Source organism: Cervus elaphus, chromosome 19 (assembly GCF_910594005.1).
Source record: "Cervus elaphus chromosome 19, mCerEla1.1, whole genome shotgun sequence".
In the NCBI taxonomy this organism is placed as follows: domain Eukaryota; kingdom Metazoa; phylum Chordata; class Mammalia; order Artiodactyla; family Cervidae; genus Cervus; species Cervus elaphus.
The window spans coordinates 3564603-3585358 of record NC_057833.1 but is presented as its reverse complement, the minus strand read 5'-3'; the positions used below and the strand labels follow the sequence as shown (position 1 = coordinate 3585358).

At 44.3% G+C, this 20756-nt stretch overlaps 1 protein-coding gene across 2 annotated transcripts in view; it reads left to right on the top strand.

Moving 5' to 3' along the window:
• Positions 1–20756, top strand: part of WWTR1 (WW domain containing transcription regulator 1) — a 138204-nt gene that overhangs the window by 102091 nt on the left and 15357 nt on the right. For both annotated transcript variants that reach the window (XM_043874739.1, XM_043874738.1), the window contains exon 4: positions 8620–8822. In XM_043874739.1, coding sequence (XP_043730674.1) covers positions 8620–8822 — 203 coding nt within the window. The remainder of the gene's footprint in view (positions 1–8619; positions 8823–20756) is intronic.

Below are 20756 nucleotides of genomic sequence, written 5' to 3'. Positions count from 1 at the left end.
TCCGATGCAATTCATGTAAACATATTAGTCCAAACATCAACCTGGGTTTAACACCTGTTCCGTCTGGGAGGAAGAATTTTTCCCACATCCCAGATCATACCCAAAGTATGTATTCAAATGTTGCATATTCACCTACTTTGGGGAAACTGTAACCAGACTTTCACCATAATAAGTCAGCGCTGCAAAGGGGTACTGTCAGAAGGGTGCTTTAGAGCTCTTAATGTTGTTTTATCATAGAAGCTGGTTAAAAAAAAAAAACCCCTAGCTAAAATAAAAGATAGGTTATTTTGAATATATGACACAGAAGTTTGTCTAGCTGAATTCTGCTTACCACCTGTGAAAACTGATACACAAGTTAAACCATCTTAGAAATCTTCCTGTTAAATCAATATTTGTTGATGGAGAATATCAGCGGCTCTTTGGCAGTCTCTTATAACCCTGGCTTTCCCTGGGCTGTGTGTTTTTTTGTTTGTTACTTTGTATCTTGAACAGCAGTGGGTAGTTCTAGGCACAGGAACCACTTTGTTCAACATCTACAGACTGCATATCCCTTTCTCTGACTCCACACCCCACACAGTGGCTCAGTTCACTTTGAGAAGCTCAGCACATAGTAGGAGCTTAATAAATATTCATTCATTTTCAATTCAATTCGTAATTCAGTACTGCCAAGACATCTGCTAAGATGCATGGGACCAGCATTTTCCAGCATCCCTCCTCAGGAGACCAAGGTTGAAAAGTGCTGCATTTTATATCTCCCTCTTGGAAAGTCTCATTGTCTGTTTGTATGTTAAGGTCTTTGAGAAATTCTGCAATAAAATAAATTCTTTTAAGTTTGTTTAGCCCCATATTTCCCAATCTTAATTGACCATGAAACATGGGAAGCGGCTGTTAGAATTTTTTAAACTTTAACTTAATATCTATTTGCTCCCATGGGACACATTTAGACCATGTTTTCTTTCTTTCTTTTTTCTTCCTTCTTTCCTTTCTTTATTTTTTTCTTCCTGCCTTCCTTTCATTCTTTTAATTTGGCCATGCAGTGTGGCATGTGGATCTCAGTTCCCTGACCAGAGATCGAACCCAAGGCCCCCTACCCTGGAAACACAGAGTCTTAACCACTGGATCACCAGGGATGTCCCCAGACCATGTTTTCTTTTGAATATTTATCCACTTTTAATATACCCTATATTATCTATTCATTTTTTATATATGCTATGGAGACTATTTGATAGTATTGAAAAGACAGTGCCAAGCACAATTCCTGGTATTTATTGAAGATGTGGTTACTATACACACACACATGCATACACAGACACACACATGTTTTTCTTATACCTGTTTTAGAGTTTCAGAAAAAATCATGATAAGATAGAGTTCTCATATGCCTCTCACCCAAATTCCTATATTAGTAACATCTTACATTGTATGATATTAACATACAATGATAACAAATTTTATCATTAATGAACCAATACTGATGCATTATTAACTAACTTCCATACTTTATTCAGATTTTCTTAGTTTTTTCTTTAATGTCCCCAGCTGTATACCACCTTATCTTTACTTGTCATGTCTCCTTAAGCTGTTCTTAGCTATGAAAGTTTCTTAGGCTTTCCTTGTTTTTGATGACCTTGATAATTCTGAGTACAGCTTAGGAATTTTATAGGATTTTCCTCTACAGGACTTTGTCTGATGTTTTCCTCCGATCAGGTTGGGATGATGGGTCTTGGGGAGGAAGGCCACAGAAACAAAGGACCATTCTCATCACACCTTATCAGGGTCATGTCATCACCATGGCTTATCACCGTTGAGGTCGATCTTGATCACCTGCCAGTGTACAGAATCCCTCCCCTGTAAAGCTGCTCTCCCTGACTGCCGCTGGGCAGCTGTGCTCATTGGGAGGAGGAGGTTGCTATGTGCTACCCCTGCATTAGGAGTGGGAGCTTTCTCCCCTTCATTGAGGACAGTGTATCTACGTTAAATTATCTGAAATTTGTCTCTACAGATTTGCCTCTTCTCCTGGCATTTATTTATGTATTCAATTATTTGTTTATAAGAGTGTAGACTCATGGACATTATATTTTTACTAAAATAATGAATCATAGCAACATGTGAAACTCCATTCTCGACAGAGGAGAAGTGCAGACGCTGGGTTGGGGGTACTGGGAGAGGAAGAATCATGCGGTGCTGGGCAGGCCTACCCCCTGATTGCATGGAATTGTGCCTCTGACACGTTGACAAAACCGTATATTTTTCAAAAGTAATTTAATTAATTTGGCTGCACTGGGTCTTAGTTGCGGCATACAGGAGGATCTTTAGTTGCAGCCTGTGGGATCTAGTTCCCCGACTAGGGGTTGAACCCACGCCCCCTGCATTGGGAGCACAAAGTCTTAGCCACTAGATCACCTGGGAAGTCCAAAACCAGATGTTTTTAAAGTTCAACTCAAAGAGCTATGCATAGAGACACCACAGCTGAGGAGCTGTGGTCAAGAGGAGAAAGGAGGCTGAGGAGAGGAGGAGAAATGCCTCACTAGCAACAATATTCCTCTTGGCCCTCCCTAGACTCACGTGTGCGTCACGGAGAAGGATTGAAGGGGAATAAAGTCTTGCTGTGTCTTTCTAGGGCTTAGGTGTGGCGTCTAGCCGTTGGCACACTGCTTGTCCTTTCCATCATCTGCTCGGAGCCAGCCTGCTACAGGCCTGTGATGGGTTTTGTAGTTGAGCCTAGCCTTCTGGTTTTGTTTTCTTCACTTGGCATTGTTTGTGTGTGTGTATAACCATAGCCTATTTTAAAAAAAAGTTGGGGGAAGGGGAAAGCAAGCCCAGGACACAGAAAACCAAGCCACTGAGCCTCTCCGAGGCCAGAGAGACGTTCGTCAAACCTTCCAGCAGGCGCGCGGGGCAGCCTGATCCCCGGGCCTCCCTGCTAGTCCGCAGCCCCGGCTCGGGGAAGCTGCCAGCATCCTCTGTCTCTGAGCTGTTGCTGTCAGCTCCTGGCGCTGCAAAAGGCGGAAAGTTCAGGAGTGAAGCCTTAACCTTTTTCTTGCCTGCTTCTTATACAGCAAACGACATGCTGGCTTAAAATGGAGCCCAGGGACCTTCCTGGCCTCGCATCTTGTGGGGCCTTGGTAGGCATGACCGAGTGGTGTGTTTGCTGAGCACGTTAGAGGTGCATCAGTGTCCCCGTGGGCATTAGCCAGAGGGTCATGGGTACACCCTCTGCGCCTCTGCACGGCCCATTCCCGTGCTGACCGTTGACTTCACAGTCATTGACTCAGAAGAGTGTTCCTGTCTCAAATGCTGTGGAGTTTGTTTTTCTTGGTGTTTTCTTTTAGATTGAATAATAGCAGTGCAATATGTCTGGTTACATGTCTGTAGAGCTTGGTTATGTTTGATGGCCAAACACTCAAGAGAAAGTCAATTATTGAAGAAGGAAAAAAAAAAGGGAAAAGGAGATGAAAACTGAAAAAGATAAATGTGGATTTGAATTTAAATTCTGACTCTCTTGGAAGGGGAAAAAAAAAAGAAGTCTCTGCTTTAGTTTTGATGCATTCCTGCTTCAATGGAGAACACTTCTGTGTGCGTTATTCCTTTCTGTGGAGACTGACTGGTAAACGTCTACAACTGACTAGGTCTTTAGCATTTTTAAGGCATTTAATGGTGGTCTGTCCTTAACTGGTTTGGCCTCAGATACTGCGTTTGAGATACTGTACATTTTTTGTTTGTTTGTTTTTCTTTTCTTAAACTGAACTATTCTTTCCCCAAAATGTTATGGGATATTATCCCAAGAAGTATTTCTTTTGTTGCAAATCGAGATGTTTTCCTTTCTGCAGTCTCCCGAGGACTTCCTCTGTGTTTTTCTCTGTCTTGAAACTCTTCTGCCCCGCTTTGTCTCTGAGTATCTATGAAAGCAGTGGTTTGAAAGAACCTCGACCATCGGGAAAGTTCACAAGATTCACCTAATAAAAGGTCCAGCAAGTAACCCTCTGAAATGAAACCACTGCAGGGAGCAGAGCGGCAGGGTGAATCACGGGCCTGTGGATTGAGTCAGGACACCTGGCTTCCAGGCCGTGACTATTTTACGGCCTTCACCCAGTTCACTGTTTCTCTGGGTATTGCTTCCTCACCTCCACGTGGAGAAGTTGCACCAGACAGGCTCTTAGTTTTGAGGATCTTGACTATATTTTAAGCCTTGTTGTTTTTCAAATAATTTGGGGTTCACCTCCTTTCACTCCACCAAGAAAATATTTTGCATATTTGATGCATCCATGACCATGCTTTGGTTTTCTGTTTTTCGTTTAGCATTTGTCTATTTTACGTAAGGAATACACACAGGAAACCTTCAAACAGCACAGAAGAGAAGGAAGACCTCTTCCCACCCTGACACCCTGTTTCCTCTCCAGAGGCACCTACTGTTGTGTATTTTTCTTGAGAAATTTACCGTTTTATGTATAATATGCAGCCCACCCCACCCCTATTTTTCTAAGCACAACGACTATGCTCTTATATACATCCTGTTCCTTGGATTTTTTTTTTCCCCCTTCTGAAAGTTGCTTCTTAGAGATTGTTCCATAGAAGTAACTGCAGAGTTTCTTTATTCTTTCGAATAGTTCCACAGCATTCCTCTGAATGAATCATGCTCTCTTACTGGTGGACACTGTTTTCAGTCTTCTGCTGTTATGGACAGTATCAAGATGAATTTTCTCATACAGACTTCTCTGTCGGTGGGCGTGATTTATTTTGAAGACAAAGCCGTTGGCTAAGTTCTATTTTCTTCCAGTCTTTACAGTTAATAACTGGAGATGTTTAGTCTAAATGATCAAATCTAAGTTAAGTGGAAGAAAGCAGCATGTCCACCATGCCTCCCTCTGGACGGTCCCTGTAAGGGCTGGTGTTTTAAAGGCTAGCAAAGGTGTGGTTTTCTAGAAGCGATCTCCACCCAGCCTTAAACTCCCCCAGATAAGGATGCAGACATCAGTAAAACCTGGCTCCCAGGGTCTGGATGATGTGTGGAGTGGAGTAACAGTCCAGTGGGTAAGACTCTACACTTCCACTGCAGGGAGCAAGGGTTCAATCCCTAGTCAGGGAACTAAGATCCTGCATGCTACATGGGGTGGCCAAAAAAAAAAACAACCTCTGAAGTACTAACAAAAATTTAACATTTTCAAGCCTCCTTTTCCTAACCTGGGGATTTGTGATGTTGAAATATTCAATTTACACCTTCCTCTTATAGACACAATTGGGCTTCTTTTTCCTGTGGTAGTTACATCAGAAAAATAGGAGCATCCTTTTGCAGAAGGTTCAGAAACAGCTGTGTCTGGAGATACTCACTATGTCTCTATCTAAGCTTCCTTCTTCTGGCCTGAAAGAGGTCTTATGAATTAAACCCTTCTGAGTATCTGGACTTTGTCTTACTTGAAAATCTTTATTTTAAGAGAATTTTTCCCTATGACACAGTATGTGCCCAATCCCTGACCCTCCCACCCAGGCCTTCAAATAGAGATTGTAATTATGCTCCAAGCTGTAGAAATGAACTACTTATTTCAGTTATTTTGGCATCAGTCACAACGATGCTTTTTTCCTTTTCTTGGACTAAGAACATAAGGAATGCCCAGCTGGTTTCATTCATTCATCCCATCATTTACCGAGTTTCCTTCTGTGCCAGGAGGTAAGAGTTCTTGGCGGTGGAGTTGATTCAGGAAGTGAAACCCAAACTGTTTTTGCAGAATACTCCGGTATCTTACCTTGTCTTGAGCGACTTCTCTGTGATTGAGCAGAGTTGTCAGCCTGTCCAAACCCTCCTTCAGCGCTTCCTACTTGTAACCTGAGCAACCTTTGGGCCCAGGAGCCTGTTTGGAGGGCCGGCTGTTTAAGTGGCCTCTCACTGTGGTCCATTGAAGGCAAATTGTGTGTAGAGGGGTTGCCCCGGTTTGGGTGATTGTTCCTGGACTTTGGTCTCAGGTGTGACAGAGGGCGGCGAAGGACAGTTGAAAGGGCAGGTGGACAGGGTGTCCGGAGTTCAGCTTTGGCTCCAGTTGTACCTGTTTCTAAGCAGAGCACACCCCTTGCCTCCCTAGCGTTCACAAAATAAAAAGCTGAACTAGGTGTTCACCAGGAATCTTTACAAAGCCTAACATTCTGGTGTTTCCCTGGTGGCTTAGATGCTTAAAAATCTACCTGCAATGCCGGAGACCCGAGTTTGATCCCTGGGTTGGGAAGACCCCCTGGAGAAGGGAATGGCTACCCACTCCAGTATTCTGGTCTGGAGAATTCCACGGGCAGAGGAGCCTGGCTGGCTCCAGTCCCTGGGGTCGCCAAGAGCCGGACACAACTGAGGAACTTTCACTTTCACAGACAAGCATAAAACCCCATCTCATTTCTTCACACGTTCCTTGCAGAGCCTGTTAGATCCTGTGAGGGCACGGGCTGTTTGTCCAGCTCCAAACCCAGCATGCAGCACACGGTGGGAATGCAAGAAAGATTTGAGTCGTTAGAGGGTTAATTTCAAAAAGCAACATTTTTATCCCACTGCTACTTCTATCCAGAGGAACTGCCTGTCACGGAGCCAGTTCTTCCTTAAGGAAGCCAGTTCTACAGAAAATCCTACGTGTTGGTGCTTTGCTTTCTTCTCCTTTCTTTTTAAAAATCTCATTGAAGTAGAGTTGATTTACAGCGTTGTATTAGCTTCAGCATACAGCATCGTGATTCAGCTATGCATGTACACGTATTCATTCGTTTTTAGATTCTTTTCCCGTATAGGTCATTATGAAGTGCTGGGTAGAGTTCCCCGTGCTACGCAGGAGGCCCGTGTTGATTATCTGTTTTATGTAACGTGTGTATGTTAATCCCAAGCTCCTGATCTATCCCTCCCCGTTCTGTTCTCTCTTGGGTAACCGTAAGTTTGTTCTCTAGTTCTGTACCTCTTTCTGTTTTGTAAATATATTTTGCTCTTTTTTATGGCTGAGTGATATTCCTCTGTGTACATGGACCACGCCTTGTTCATCCGTTCCTCTGTTGATGGACATTCAGGTTGCTTCCGTGCCTTGGCTGTTGTAAATAGTGCTGTGATGAACATTGGGCTGCACGTATCTTTTCTAGTCAGGTTTTCTCCAGCTGTATGCCCAGGAGTGGGACTGTTGGGTGATATGGTAGTTGTGTTTTCAGTTTTTAAGGAACTTCCACACTCCTCTGCGTGGTGGTTGTACCAGTTTATATTCCCACCAACAGTGTGGGCGGGTTCCCTGGTACTTTTTTTCCAGTGTGTATATGTGTGTATGTGTGTGTTTTCTACACATTCATTTAATACATAATTGATTAGGCTACTTTAAAATTCACCTAAGAAAGTTTGCTTATCATATGTTTCCATGTAATGTCTATATCAAACTGAAGGTCTGAAATATTTCACTCTGAACTTTAAGTAAAATATGCCAATAATTTTATCTTTAAAGGTAATGATATTGAATATAGCACAAATTACGTTTTTTTGTTCTTTTTCCTCAGAAATGAAGTAAGTATATAAAGTTACACATTGTTGCCTTTGGCCCTGACTTAGGAGCAAATAGACTGGAAAACATGGTTTTCTTTATTACAGGATATTACCCAGTAGAAGTTAAGCAAATTGATAAGTAAACTGTCTTGAGAAAAACTAGCACTTTTTAAGATGCATTTTTTGCGGGAGAGGGGACACTAATTATATAATTTATTAAACTATTTTAAAATGTTTTGTAACGTGAAGTACTGTGTGCTAAAATTTTAAATATTGGTAAATACAAATAGAAAATCCTTTAAAAAGTTGAAAACACTTATATGCCTTTATCCAGTCACAGACACTATTAGCATCTTTTCTATAATTTCTTTCTCACTAATAATTCTCACTAAATGTTCTCTAATCATTCACTAATAATTTCTCACTAATAATGTCTTTGGGGCATCCTCTTTTAACAAAGCATGAATGGGGTCCTGCTTTTGTGTAGACCCCTGATCTAGGTGCTGTGTTTTTTTTTTTTTTTTCATTTATTTTTATTAGTTGGAGGCTAATTACTTTACAATATTGTAGTGGGTTTTGTCATACATTGACATGAATCAGCCATGGAGTTACATGTATTCCCCATCCCGATCCCCCCTCCCACCTCCCTCTCCACCCGATTTGTTACCTGTCAATTTGCTCTCCTGTCCTAAATATTATTTTACACCCACCACTGTCAGTGATCACGTGCCCTCCTCAGCTCTGCCGTAAACATGCAGGTTGTCTGAGGATAGGCACACACACCCAGATGTCCTGGTGAAATTAGCTTTCATGGTGTGGTAACCTTTGTGGAATTTGCTTATGACCACTATGTTCTATTTAAGGATTGACATGTACCCCAGACACAGGCAAGGTGTGAAATCAGACTTTTCACGGGGCACAGGAGCTAAGACAAGGTGAGTCAGGAGAGGGGCCAGTGCCTGAGTCTCTGTGAATTGGATTAAGGTAATGATTGCCGAAACAGTAATGACAAGCAGCAAAGTGCTTTGGAAGGAGCCTCAGGAATCTGTACTCTGGAGTACACAGCGTTCTGATGGCCGCTTTTTGACAAGGTCTGTGCTCCTGGTCGCTCATCTCCCTGTTCTTCCCTCCCGCAGTGATGAACCACCAGCACCAGCAGCAGATGGCAGCCAGTTCCCTGAGCCAGCAGAACCATGCCCCTCAGAACCCATCCGCGGGGCTCATGAGTATGCCCAACGCGCTGACCACCCAGCAGCAGCAGCAGCAGAAGCTTCGGCTTCAGAGGATCCAGATGGAGAGAGAGAGGATTAGGATGCGCCAGGAGGAGCTCATGAGGCAGGTATGGCCTTCGGTGGTACCTGGGGGAGGCTTCGTGGCCAAGGCTACTAGGTCGGTAGCCACTTGCCATCAGAGTAAAATAAATCTTTCTCCAGAAGCACTAACGGCCCCACACCCTGCTCCAAACTTCCATTCTCTACTTGCTCTATCTTGAGAGCCAGATCTGTGATCACACAGACGAGCTCTATCAGCATGGCCACCTTTGGCTTTCACGACTCGTCACTAGAAGGAGAGAAAGGGTATGTACCAATCACTTTTTACCACAAAACTTCATGGCTTGAAAGAATAACCCTTTTATTTATTTATTTTTTAAAACTTTTTATTGTATATTGGCCTATAGCTGATCAGCAATGTTGTGATGGTTTCAGATGGACAGCAAAGGGGCTCAGCCATACGTACACGTGTATCTCTTCACCCCTCAGCTCCCCCTCATCCAGGCTGCCACACAACAGTGAGAATAGCTCCCTGCGCTGTACAGCGGGTCTTTGTTGGTTATCTATTTTAAATATAGCAGGGGGTACATGTCCGTCCCAAACTCCCTAACCATCCCCTCTTCCCATCCTCCCCTCTTCCCACCAAATAGCCTTTTCATTATATCACACAATTTTGTGGTCAGGAATTGAGGCAGGGCTCAGCTGGACTGCTCTTCTTCTATACACAGTGTAGGCTGAAGTCACTCAGTGGTGTTCAGCTGGTGGATGGGTTGACTTGGAGGGTCCAAGGTGGGTTTCCTTAAGTGTGTGGCCTCCTGGTGAGGGTTGCTGAAAGACTGGGCTTAGCTGGGACTAAAACTTGAAGCATCTGCCCATGGCATCTCTAGCTTGGCAGTCCTGGAGCTGTGGAACTACTCTATTTGGAATAGCAGCCGGGGTCTCCCTGAGAGAATGTTCTGAGAGACAGGAATGGAAAGCTGCCATGTGTCAGGGCTTGGCTCTAGAAACTGCCGCAGAGTCACGTCGTCCATATTCTCTTGATCAAAGCAGTCGCAGTGCGCGCCTTCCTCCTGCAAACCTCCTCTCACCCTCCTTCACACCCCAAAGCAGAGCAGACAGCAGAGCGTGTTCCATGCAGGGAATGACAGTGAACCTGCAGCCGTCTTTGATCTGCCGTGAAGCATGAAAAAAAGAAAATTGAGGAGGCTTGAGAAAGCAAAATGTTTTGCCTATGGACTCTGACAGAGGGGTCTGCAGAACTGCCTGGGCTTTGAACAGACACGTCTGTGCCATCCTCCACTCGTCCATGTGCGCAGTCAGTCCAAAGAAGGCGTGTCCTCAGTGAGTCAGGCTCAGTGCTTCCCTAAAAAACATAAATAAAAGTCCCTGAAGGAGGCCACAGTCTTTTCCCTGCTGAAATGGCTTGGTCTTTGCAAGAGCAGAATTCTCTTCTGTGCTGCTCAGCTAATGTAGCACATATTTTCAGGCCTCATAAATTTTGCTGGCTGCATTTTCGGGAGGAAGGCTTCGGTTTATTGTTCTAATTCTTCAGACTGCCTTATGACTCACATGAAGCAAGGTACATGGGTAGCTTCCTTTCCATGTTTAAGGAAATGAGTAGTTTTAACTGTTCCAGAAAGCTTTCTTGCAGGGGACTGGGGATATTAAACACTATTTTTTCCCTTTGGCAGTATTATATCTGATACTTTCAGAAATATATACTTACTGCCATAGGTAAATAATGAATTTCTCATCAAATAAATTCTAAAATACAAAGTATCTGTACTGTGTGATACTTTATACTGTGTGAGGTGGCTTTCCTGGCGGCTCAGATGGTAAAGAATCTGCCTGCAATGCAGGAGACCTGGGTTCAGTCCCTGGGTCGGAAAGATCCCTTGGAGAAGGGAATGACTACCCACTCCAGTATTCTTGCCTGCAGAATTCTATGGACAGAGAAGCCTGGCAGGCTACAGTCCATGGGGTTGCAAAGAGTCAGACACGACTGAGTGACTGACAATTACACTGTGTGAACTTTAAAAACCATGATGAATTAAAAGAATTCCTTAGACAATCTTTGAAAATGCGGGAAGTGAATATAAATTGTGCTTTGTTGTTCTGTTGAACTGTCCTCTAAATTTGAGGAATACAACTTTGTAATATGACCATTATTATGCTTTTTTACCCTGAGGATTTATGTCTGAACTTTCATAGCTATTTCAGGGTAACAGTTGTTTATACTGTCTTTAGATATACACTATCATGTTTCTTAGCAGGAAACGATTGTATTATGGTTTTCTGTCTTTGGATAATGATTCTACTTGGAATAATGTATCTATTTTATAATATAGAGTAAATTAAATAGCAGTAGAGTAGCCTTTATACATTTTAATGATTTTTTTCCCCCCACAAAGCTATGACTATCCTGCAAAGAATGACTTGCTTCTCAGTTTCTGCCTTGTTCTATTTCTCTTTCTCTTACCCCACCTCCTCCTTTCCCACAGAAAGTATTTCTGAGAAGGGGTGGAGAAAAGTGCCCCAGATTGTTCCCTTTATGCCAACCATAGGTGCCTTTGAAGCAGAATGTTAGTATTGATGGTTCATATTACAGAAATACCAACCAAGTTCCTTAAATGCTGGTCCCTAGAGGCTGTGGAACTCAAGGGTATTTTGCTTCATCAAAGTGTCACTTCCCCCGTACAGGACCACGGGGAGAAATACTGTCCAGATTTGCTCACAGAGGTTCACACAGTTAGCTTTGGACGTGCAAGCGCACGCATACGGAGGAGGAGAAGATGGGAAGGGTGGTTCCGGTGCCTTCTTATCTTTATTATGGAGTACAGGAGGAAAGGTCTAAAGAGACTTTTTTGAGTCGTGGAAGTTTTCCTCCATCCAGAATTAGCTTGCCTCTTAGGGTCAAAGATATTATTTAAGACCACACAATAAATGGTGTTAGAGGGATGACAGTCTTCTGGGGCGTTTGCCAAGACGTCTGGTTGTTCAGGTGTGGATTATGTGTATCACCTTGGTGTGTAGTTTTTTTTCTTTTTTTCTTTTTAACTTCTTTCTTTTGTCGCTTTGCTCTTAAGCATCACTATTTGAACTTGATGGACTGGAAGTAAAAGTGATTCTTGGCCCACCTGTTTAGCTGCCTTTTAGCATCTGGGAGGAAGGTAGAGGCACTTTGGCCCTGAAGAGCTCTGAAGATTGTCACTTCCATTTGTTCTTTCTGTCCCACTCCCTGTTCTTCATAGTCAACAACTGCCTGAATATCCTTTGTTCTCTGGGCACTTAGTAACTCCCCTGCGTGGTAAGGTGCTTCCGTCGTGTCCTGCTCTGTGAGATCCCGTGGACTGTAGCCCGCCAGGCTCCTCTGTCCATGCGATTCCCCAGGCAAGAGTACTGGAGTGGGTTGCCATCCCTCCTCCAGGGGATCTTCCTGACCCAGACATCCAGCCCACATCCCTTATGTCTCCTGCCCTGGCAGACAGGTCCTTCGCCATTTGGGCAAGCTGGTAATTCGCCTGGTCCCCCTGTGGTTTGCAGGAGGGCCCTTGCTGTCTAGCCTGTCCTCTCAGAGCCCCTGCCCAGCAGGCAGGCCTTGACCTTCTTCTCACAGGAGAATTTCTGGGAGAGAAGTCCCTTCCTGTCCTTCATCTCTATGGGAGGAAAGGAGGTTGGCACACTTTAATAAGTAGAATGAATTTATGCCCTAATTCTTGGGAAATTATCACTACTCTGTATTTTTTTTTGAACTATTTATTTATTTTTGGCTCCTTCAGGCCTTCGTTGCAGCACACAGAATCTTTTACTGTGGGGCACAGTCTTAGAGGCTTCTCGGCATGTGAGATCTTAGTTCCCTGACCAGGGATCGAACCTACGCCACCTGCATTGCAAGTGCAGAGTCTTAACCACTGTTCTGCCAGGGAAGTCCCCTGGAAGCTCCTTATATGCTATATAACTATTGTTTTATTTTTCCTTCTTCTTCTTTCTGCTTCCATGCCATTGTTCCTCTAGGCATGTAGTCTGCGGAGAAGACAATTCCTTGGTCCTTCTTCCACAATCTGACATATACCTTCTGCTGCCAAGGACTCAGACATGAACTTATCACTGAAATCATGTGGAATATATTAACACAATGAATCTGAGGAAAGTCTGATTACAGATCTGAAGTGAACCTCCATTATTTCAGGATGGAAAATTATTTTCTGATTCCTTTTTTATCTCGTCTGTTTATTCACTCAACATTTGCGTAGTGCAAAATAATAAAAAGATAAACGAGACATGGCTGCCTTCAGATAACTTACATTTTATCACAGGAGACAAAATGATTAAATCTAATCTGAATTGGTGGCCAGAAGGATAAATTCAAACCGTTCCCTACTTTGTGGGGTTCCAGTGTCTGCTCATGACTGGAGCAGAGACCAGATCACCTGAGCCCAGAGCTCTGGGAAAGGAGCATAACGTGCTTTTTGCCTTTCTTTTCAGCCCCCACAGGCCAGCAAGTTGTTGAATAACTACAGAATTAGGATCAAAGGGCTGGTGAGGTTTGGTATCTCCCCTGATTAGGAATCTTTTTAAGTAGGAGAGTTTTGTTCAAAATGGTTCCTACGCATTAACGTTGGCCGCTGTAGCAACACAGTTGAACTGCTTGTATCTGATAACTGATGAATTATCTCGAAACACGGCAGGTGCTCCCAGGCCAGGGGTGCCAATGGGCCCAAAGGGATCCCAGCCAGGTCTGCAGAACGTGGCCTTATTAGGAAACTTTCTCTTTCAGTGTCTCTCACAGACCTTATAGAGAATGACTTTTCATGAAAGACATTCTCCACTGTCCGTGATAATGAGAGTTTTATTTTTTGCTGGTGAGGCAGTTTCAGGTTCATCAAAGTAATAGCAACCCTGGAAAAGAAAGCAATTCTCAGGAATTCCCTGGTGGTCCAGTGGTTAGGATTCTGAGTTCTCACTGCTGAGGTCCCAGCTTCAATCCTCGGTCTGGGAACTGAGATCCCACAAGCCACATGACCAAAAACAAAACAAAACAATCTCGGTTGGACGATGTACTTCTTGCTATCTTCTCATATAGTTTTTAATTTTTAAAATTATAACTAGTAGTAGTTGTTTTTGTTGTTTTTGTCTGACTGAGATAAGAGAAAGCATTTTTTGCTAATTGGAAAAAAATCCAGACTCAACAGCCTTCAGGGACTTCCCTGGTGGTCCAGTGGGGAAGATCTGTGGTTCCAAGGCAGGGGGTACGAGTTCTCTCCCTGGTCAGGGAACTAGGATCCCACATGCCACGCAGCCAAAACGAACAAACCCAAGTGGTTCTGTCTCATCACTTTTTCTCCCTGACCTTCGACCCCAGGGCAAATCCCAGCCTCTGGAAAACCACCCTGCTGAGGGTGCTTTGCTCTGGAGGTGAGATAACTGTAAGAAGGGGAAGAGAAGAAGACTTCGTAATGTATGATTCCATTTATATGACATTCTGGGGAAGGCAGAACTATGGAGACAGCAGAAGGGTGGTTGCTAGAGTTAGGGGTGAGGGAGGGACTCCCTGCAAAGGGGAGGCGCTGGGAGATTTGGGGAGTGAGACCACAGTTCTGGGTATTAGTTGGGGTAGCTGTTTCACAGCTGTATTATGTATTCGTCAAAACTCAGAACCGTACAATTTCACAAAGTATGACCATGACTATATGTAAATAAAAATAGTAATGAAGTAAAGTTATTGCACAGAAAAGACAGGTAGAAAATATTTAAAATAATCAAAACCAAAAAGGAACATAATCATCATCTATTCTTTTACCTCAAGAGAGCTGTGAAGATGTTGGTGCTTTCTTTCCAGTCTTTGTATGTATCTTTTTAAAAAAAAAATATATATATATATTTAGTTTAAAACAAAATTGGTAGTATATTATACTACTGTGTGTTACCTCTTTTCTTAATATATTTTGAGAAGTCATCTATTTATTCTGTATCAGCCATGAAAGTTGTGCTTTGAGTTTGGACCTATCTATTCTAGGCTGCCTGGAATCCTTTCTACAGCAAGACTGGACATAAATTTTAAAAAGCCATGAACCACACATGCCCACAAGACTATCGACTATTCTGCTGTTACAGCTTAAAAACCAACACAATATTTGCTCAGTATCATAAAGGGCATGTTTGCAGTTTTACCCAATGAAATGGAAAATGTGAGTAACTGGTCAGAAATTGAGAAACAAGCTTCTCAGGCCCTGTTTGTCCCTCTGAAAGAACAATTCCTTGACGTGAAAACAGACTCTTGGCTTTATCTGAGTAGAGTCTTCCATTGTTTTATTCATTCGAATGTGAAGCTTGGGGTCTTTCTGGCTCGAAGATGATTTCTGACTGGAGGACTTCCTGTCAGCCCCCAGGGCCGGGAAGAATCTTTCGTCGAGAAGCCTTCGCTCCCGCTGTGTTGTTGGGAAACCGTGATTATTCCCAGGCAGACTCAGCACTGCTTTCACCCCCATCCTTCACTTAATTGGGGCTCAGCGGACGAGAAAGCGGCGTGTCAGACAGAAGTGCTGACTCAGCACGGCCTCCGGTTGCCAGGGCAACGGGACGAGGGCAGCGGGCTTGGGCGGGAGGCCGCGGCGTTCTTCGGGCAGGCCTCGCAGATTTCTGCGCGGCTTGACAGCCTCTGCCGGCTCTGGCGGGCCAGCCGGCCGGCCTCCGCCCGCCATTCCTGACGGAGGGCCCCGGGGAGGGACACACCCGGCCGTGAGCGCGGCTGGGCCGGGGGAGGCTCCGAGGCCTGAGGTTTGTCATGTGAAGAACCGCTATGGAGAGCGGTTAAAAAGGGTCCTGGCGTAGCCTAAACCGCGGCAGCTTCACGGGGTCACGGCTTCAGCACACGGGGCTTTGACTTCCTTTGAGAAAAGCCTCTCAGGGAATGAGGCTTCGGGCTTGACCGGGAGCATCGGTGACGGGATCCCGCTGGAGTAGCCTGGCTGTGTACACTCACTCACTCATTTGGTCACCGTGTTCTCGGCTTTGAATGCCCAGCAGTGAACTTATAGGCTTGGTCTTGACCTTCATAGGGTTTCCATTCTAACTGCGACAGGTCCTGGAAACAATTCATTTTCTAAACAAAATTACCAGTTCCTTTAAAAAGGACACTTTGGAAAGATGTAAAATCAAACACATTTAAAATTTTTATTTATTTTTAAATATTTATTTTTTATACAATTAAAAAACTATTGAAATCTAGTAGATTCACAGTGTTGTGTTTGTTTTAGGTGTATAGCAAAGTGTTTCAGTCACATATATGTGGGGGGGTGTGTGTGTGTGTGTGTATCACCTCCGTGACATAGGGAAGGTTTGCCTAGGGCCATACGGTGCTGTGTGGCTGAAGTCCTGGGAAAGCTTTCTCAGAATTTGAGAGTGATGGGAAAAGCCCAAAATGGAAAATACTGAGCATTCTTAATCGTTAGTTAAATTGGTCAGCCAATTTGAATTGGCATAAGAAAGCGTTTGCACCCCTGGATGGGGAAGTTCCCCTGGAGGAGGGCATAACTACCTACTTCAGTATTCTTGCCTGGAGAATCCCACGGACAGAGGAGTCTGGAGGGCTACAGTCGATGGGTTCGCAAAGAGTCGGACACAACTGAAGCGACTGAGCACGCATATATTCTTTTTTAGGTTATTTTCCATTATAGGTTATTGAAATTTTTTAAATAATTTAAAACTTCCCTTTTCATTCCCGATTACAAAGAATTGGCGTATTCTCCACATTGTACAGTACATCCTTTTAGCTTATCTTACACCCAGTAGTGTGTATCTCCCTCTTCCCCACCCAGGTATCACCCCCAACTCCCACACTGGTAACCACTGGTTTGTTCTCTATATTTGTTATATTTGCTAGTTTCTTGTATTTTTTAATCCCACACGTAAGGGATATTGCACATTGTCTTTCTCTGTCTGACTTATTTCACTTTGGCATAGTGCCCTCCAAGTCCATCCGTGCTGCTGCAGATGGCAAAATTTTGTTCTTTTTTTATGGCTGAGTAGTACAAACACATTTTTTAAAATGGAGGTTCACCAAGTGTGCACAAAGGAAAAGCAGCTTCATATTTCTGATCTTGATAAGATCTCTGAGGTATGAAGAAATACTCCATCTTGAAATCCATTCAGCTATTTTTTTTTTTTAAGTGAAGAGGAGAATATCTAAATTATAATGTTTCCCTTAATGTGATTCTAAAGGATAACAGAGATTATGGAACAACACAAAACTGTTATATACGTCTCGAATTAAAGAGCATCAAGAAGGCCGTGGTTAATAATTAGGGACTCAACAAATGTCTTTTCCAAAGTGTCAGAGTTTCGAATATTCCTTCATAGCGACAGCCTCAGTCTGGCAGCTGAGCCTGTGTGATGAGGTTATTTCCAAAGAGAGGCTCCAGGAAATGTGACAATGAAGTTCTCGAATCCCTTGGCACAGAGTTAAAAAGAAATTCACATTGGGCATGGGTTTTTTTTCCCCCCTATAAAGAAGGTCAATAATTCGGCATTCTGCCTCTGAAGTCCCTCAGGGTTTTGGCAGTGAGAGCAACTTCTCTGCACCAGAATAATTTTTTAATGTTAGGATTTCAAAATATTGTCTTTCTTTTCTTTTTTTTTTTTTCATTTGTTTCTACTCACTCCACCCCTTATAATTAAAACAACCCAATGTTCCATTTTTGTAGTATCCCTGGCCACACACACTTAAACAGATCACCCTCTGAAGACGTTATTGTCTTCCTTTGTCTTTGAAGTACACTCCAGCGAGGGCCAGAGCTGGCTGGCGAGAGGCACTCCCTTCACCCAGGACGGACCAGCTACGGGGCACTTTGAACTGCTGTTTACTTTCTCACCTCCCCTGCTGATTTATTCCATGGGCAGGCGGCAGGCCAGCGGGGAGTTGGGAGGAGAGGTTTGAAGTTCTCTTCCAGGGGCATCTTCCTCTTATGAATCAGCATTTGTCTTTCACCCGCTAACCCCTCCAGCTATTTTAAACACCATCCCATCCCCCAGCGCCTAGGAGAGGGCACCTTTAAACCCACATATATGTAATTATTCGCTTCAGGAAGCTAGATGGAAGACCACAAACTCTGAGGGAGATTCTCAGGCCTTTATTTTGTACCAGTCTTTACACCCCCCAGCTTGGATGTAGAGAAAAAAAAATGTGGTGGAGGAGGGTAGGGGTGGGGTTACCAGGGGCAGCTGTCCAGATCTTTCTGAAACTGGCCTTTAACATCATAACTTATAACTCTGCTGGCTGTGCTTGTGAATTCCCAGGACACTAGCTCCACCCATATACATTGAAACGGATGGGGAGGCCAGTTAGATCTGTTTTCCAATTCAGAGATTCAGGAAGTGAAACAGGACACCTTGTTAAATCCTCTGAACTGCCTGAAAGAGTTCACCTTTCAGAAGAAGGAGTTTACCTTCTTTACCTAGCTCAGCTGGTAAAGAATCCGCCTGCGATGCAGGAGACCCTGGTTCGATTACTGAGTTCAGAAAATACTTCGGATAAGGGATAGGCCATCCACTCCTGTATTCTTGGGCTCCCCTGGTGGCTCAGACCTTAAAAAATCTGCCCGCAGTGCCGGGGACCTGGGTTCAATCCCTGGGTTGGGAAGATCCCCTGGAGGAGGGCATGACAACCCACTGCAGTATTCTTGCCTGGAGAATCTCCATGGGCAGAGCAGCCTGGTGGGCTCCAGTCGATGGGGTCGCAGAGACACGACTGGACAACTAGGCTCACACAGCCTGGAGAAGGCGGGGACGGGTATTTCCACGTTCTGACTGTGAAAGCAGGTGCAGAGAAATGAGACAATGCGCCCAAGTCCCGCAGCTAGTAGGTGAAAGGGCTGACAATTTGAGGTCTTGAGGTCTGCCAGCCTTGGTCCTTGGCGTTCCTCTCTCTGCCGCTGACTGTGTAGTGGCTGTGAGAACAGACTCGGGCCAGATCCTGGGAAAGTTGCTTAGCTTGTCTGCGCCTCAGTGTCCTCATCTATAAAATGGAGAGAGCTGGGCTGTCAAGAGGATGAAGTGAAATAGTATGTTAAGTAATATAACATGAAAAAAAAAAATAGTATGTTAACACACTTAGGACAGTGCTTCACAAGTTGTAAGTGATATGCAAGTATTAGCTAATATCTGTGTATCCTAAAACATTTAGCGCCATCAGTAGCTCATTTTATTAGCTGCCTCCTTGTGCCAGGTTCTTGATAAATATGCTTTTTAATCTTTATAACCAGCCAGCAAGATAAATCTTAAAAGTCATTTTTTTTTCCAGATTAACAAACTGAAAAAAAAAAAGTGTAGTCCAAGACGTTATATCTAAGGAGTAGCTGAGCTAGGATTTAAGCTTTCATCATTTTGATTCCAAGAACACTTTTTTTTTTGGTATGCCAAGCCCTGGTCATGTCCAGTAGCGTTTACGCCTCAACAAGTGTTTGAAAATTCCAGTGGCCAGTAGCCCAGAGAATTGAGAAGCAGCCAGTTCTACCAATGAATGGACTACATCAGATATGGCTCCGATCTGGGACAGCGGGAATCTTCCTTCTTCCATGTCACAGCCCATTAATAGTTTAAGAGCCATAGTTGCCACTCCGTATCTCTTTTAAACAGTCCCCTTGCTTCTTCATGGGACTTTCCTGGTGGCTCAGACGGTAAAGAATCTGCTTGCAATGAAGGAGATGCTGGTTTGATCCCTGGGTCAGGAAGATCCCCTGGAGGAGGAACCCACTCCAGTATTCTTGCCTGGGAAATCCCATGGACAGAGAGGAGCCTGGTGGGCTACAGTCCATGGGGTTACAAAGAGTCAGGCACGACTGAGCAACTTCACCTTCACTTGCTTCTTCATAGACATAACACCCTGACTTCCTCACATTTTGAATTTTCTCCTTTGATCACTCTTTGTAAGAATCGTGACAAAGTGTAGAACAGAGACCTGGATGCAGTCTTGCGTGTGGAGGTTGGTAGATCCCTGAATGCAGCAGAAATAGAAGCAGTGCTGACTCCTTGAGTTGGAAAGAAGGTTTGGAGCATGTAGATGTCAGGGAGAGAGACCCTACGAGGCGTGGCCCTTCTCCGTTATTTTTTGTTGTAGCCTGTTTCCCCTCTAGAATCCTCGCCGAGCAGGGCACTATCTGTAGTTTTCGTTGCTGTATGCCTGCTGCTGAGGTGCCTGGCCCCTGATAGTCTCCACAGTATTTTTAAAAAATAATTTTTATTTATTTATTTTTGGCTGCACTGGGTCTTCATTGCTGCTCAGGCTTTTCTCTAGTTGTGACGAGTGGGGGCTATTTTCTGGTTGTGGTGTGAGGGCTTCTCATTGCTGTAGCTTATTTTGTTGCAGAGCATGGGCCCTGGGGCGTGCAGGCTTCAGTGTTTGTGGCGTGTGGACTCAGTAATTACAGCTCCTGGGCTCTAAAGCACAGGCTCGGCAGTTGTGGTGCTTGGGCTTAGTTGCTTGTAGGCGTGCTTGGACCAGGGATCGAACCCATGTCTCCTGCATTGGCAGGCGGATTCTTTACCACTAAGACAGCAGGGAAGCCCTCTCCATAGTATTTTTTTAAAAAGTAAATACAGGTACAAAGGAATGAGTCTTTGTGGAGTCTTTGGGAGACAGTTGGCTGAGATTTGGAAGTGGGAGAGGTGGTGTAGCATGAAGAAAAAGTTTGAAGTTAGCAGGAAGAGCTGCTCTAGGGCCAGGTGAGGAATGTACTTGAGACGTGAAGTTTCAGACCCCAGATGGACGTGTTATTTTGGACTTCAGGGCTGGGAGAGGGGCAGGTGGTGGCTTGCTGTGATCATCAGGAAAGGCATTCTGGGAAAAAGGCAGTGGAACAGAGCCTCTAAAGGGGGGGGAGCAATGGCCTGATGAAGAGGGACCCAAAGTCCTGACAAGTCCAGGAAACGGAAGACTTGCTTGGGAGGACAGGTGGCTGGCAGTGGGAGGGCCCCTGGGAGGGGACCTGTGGACAGACTTGCTGACC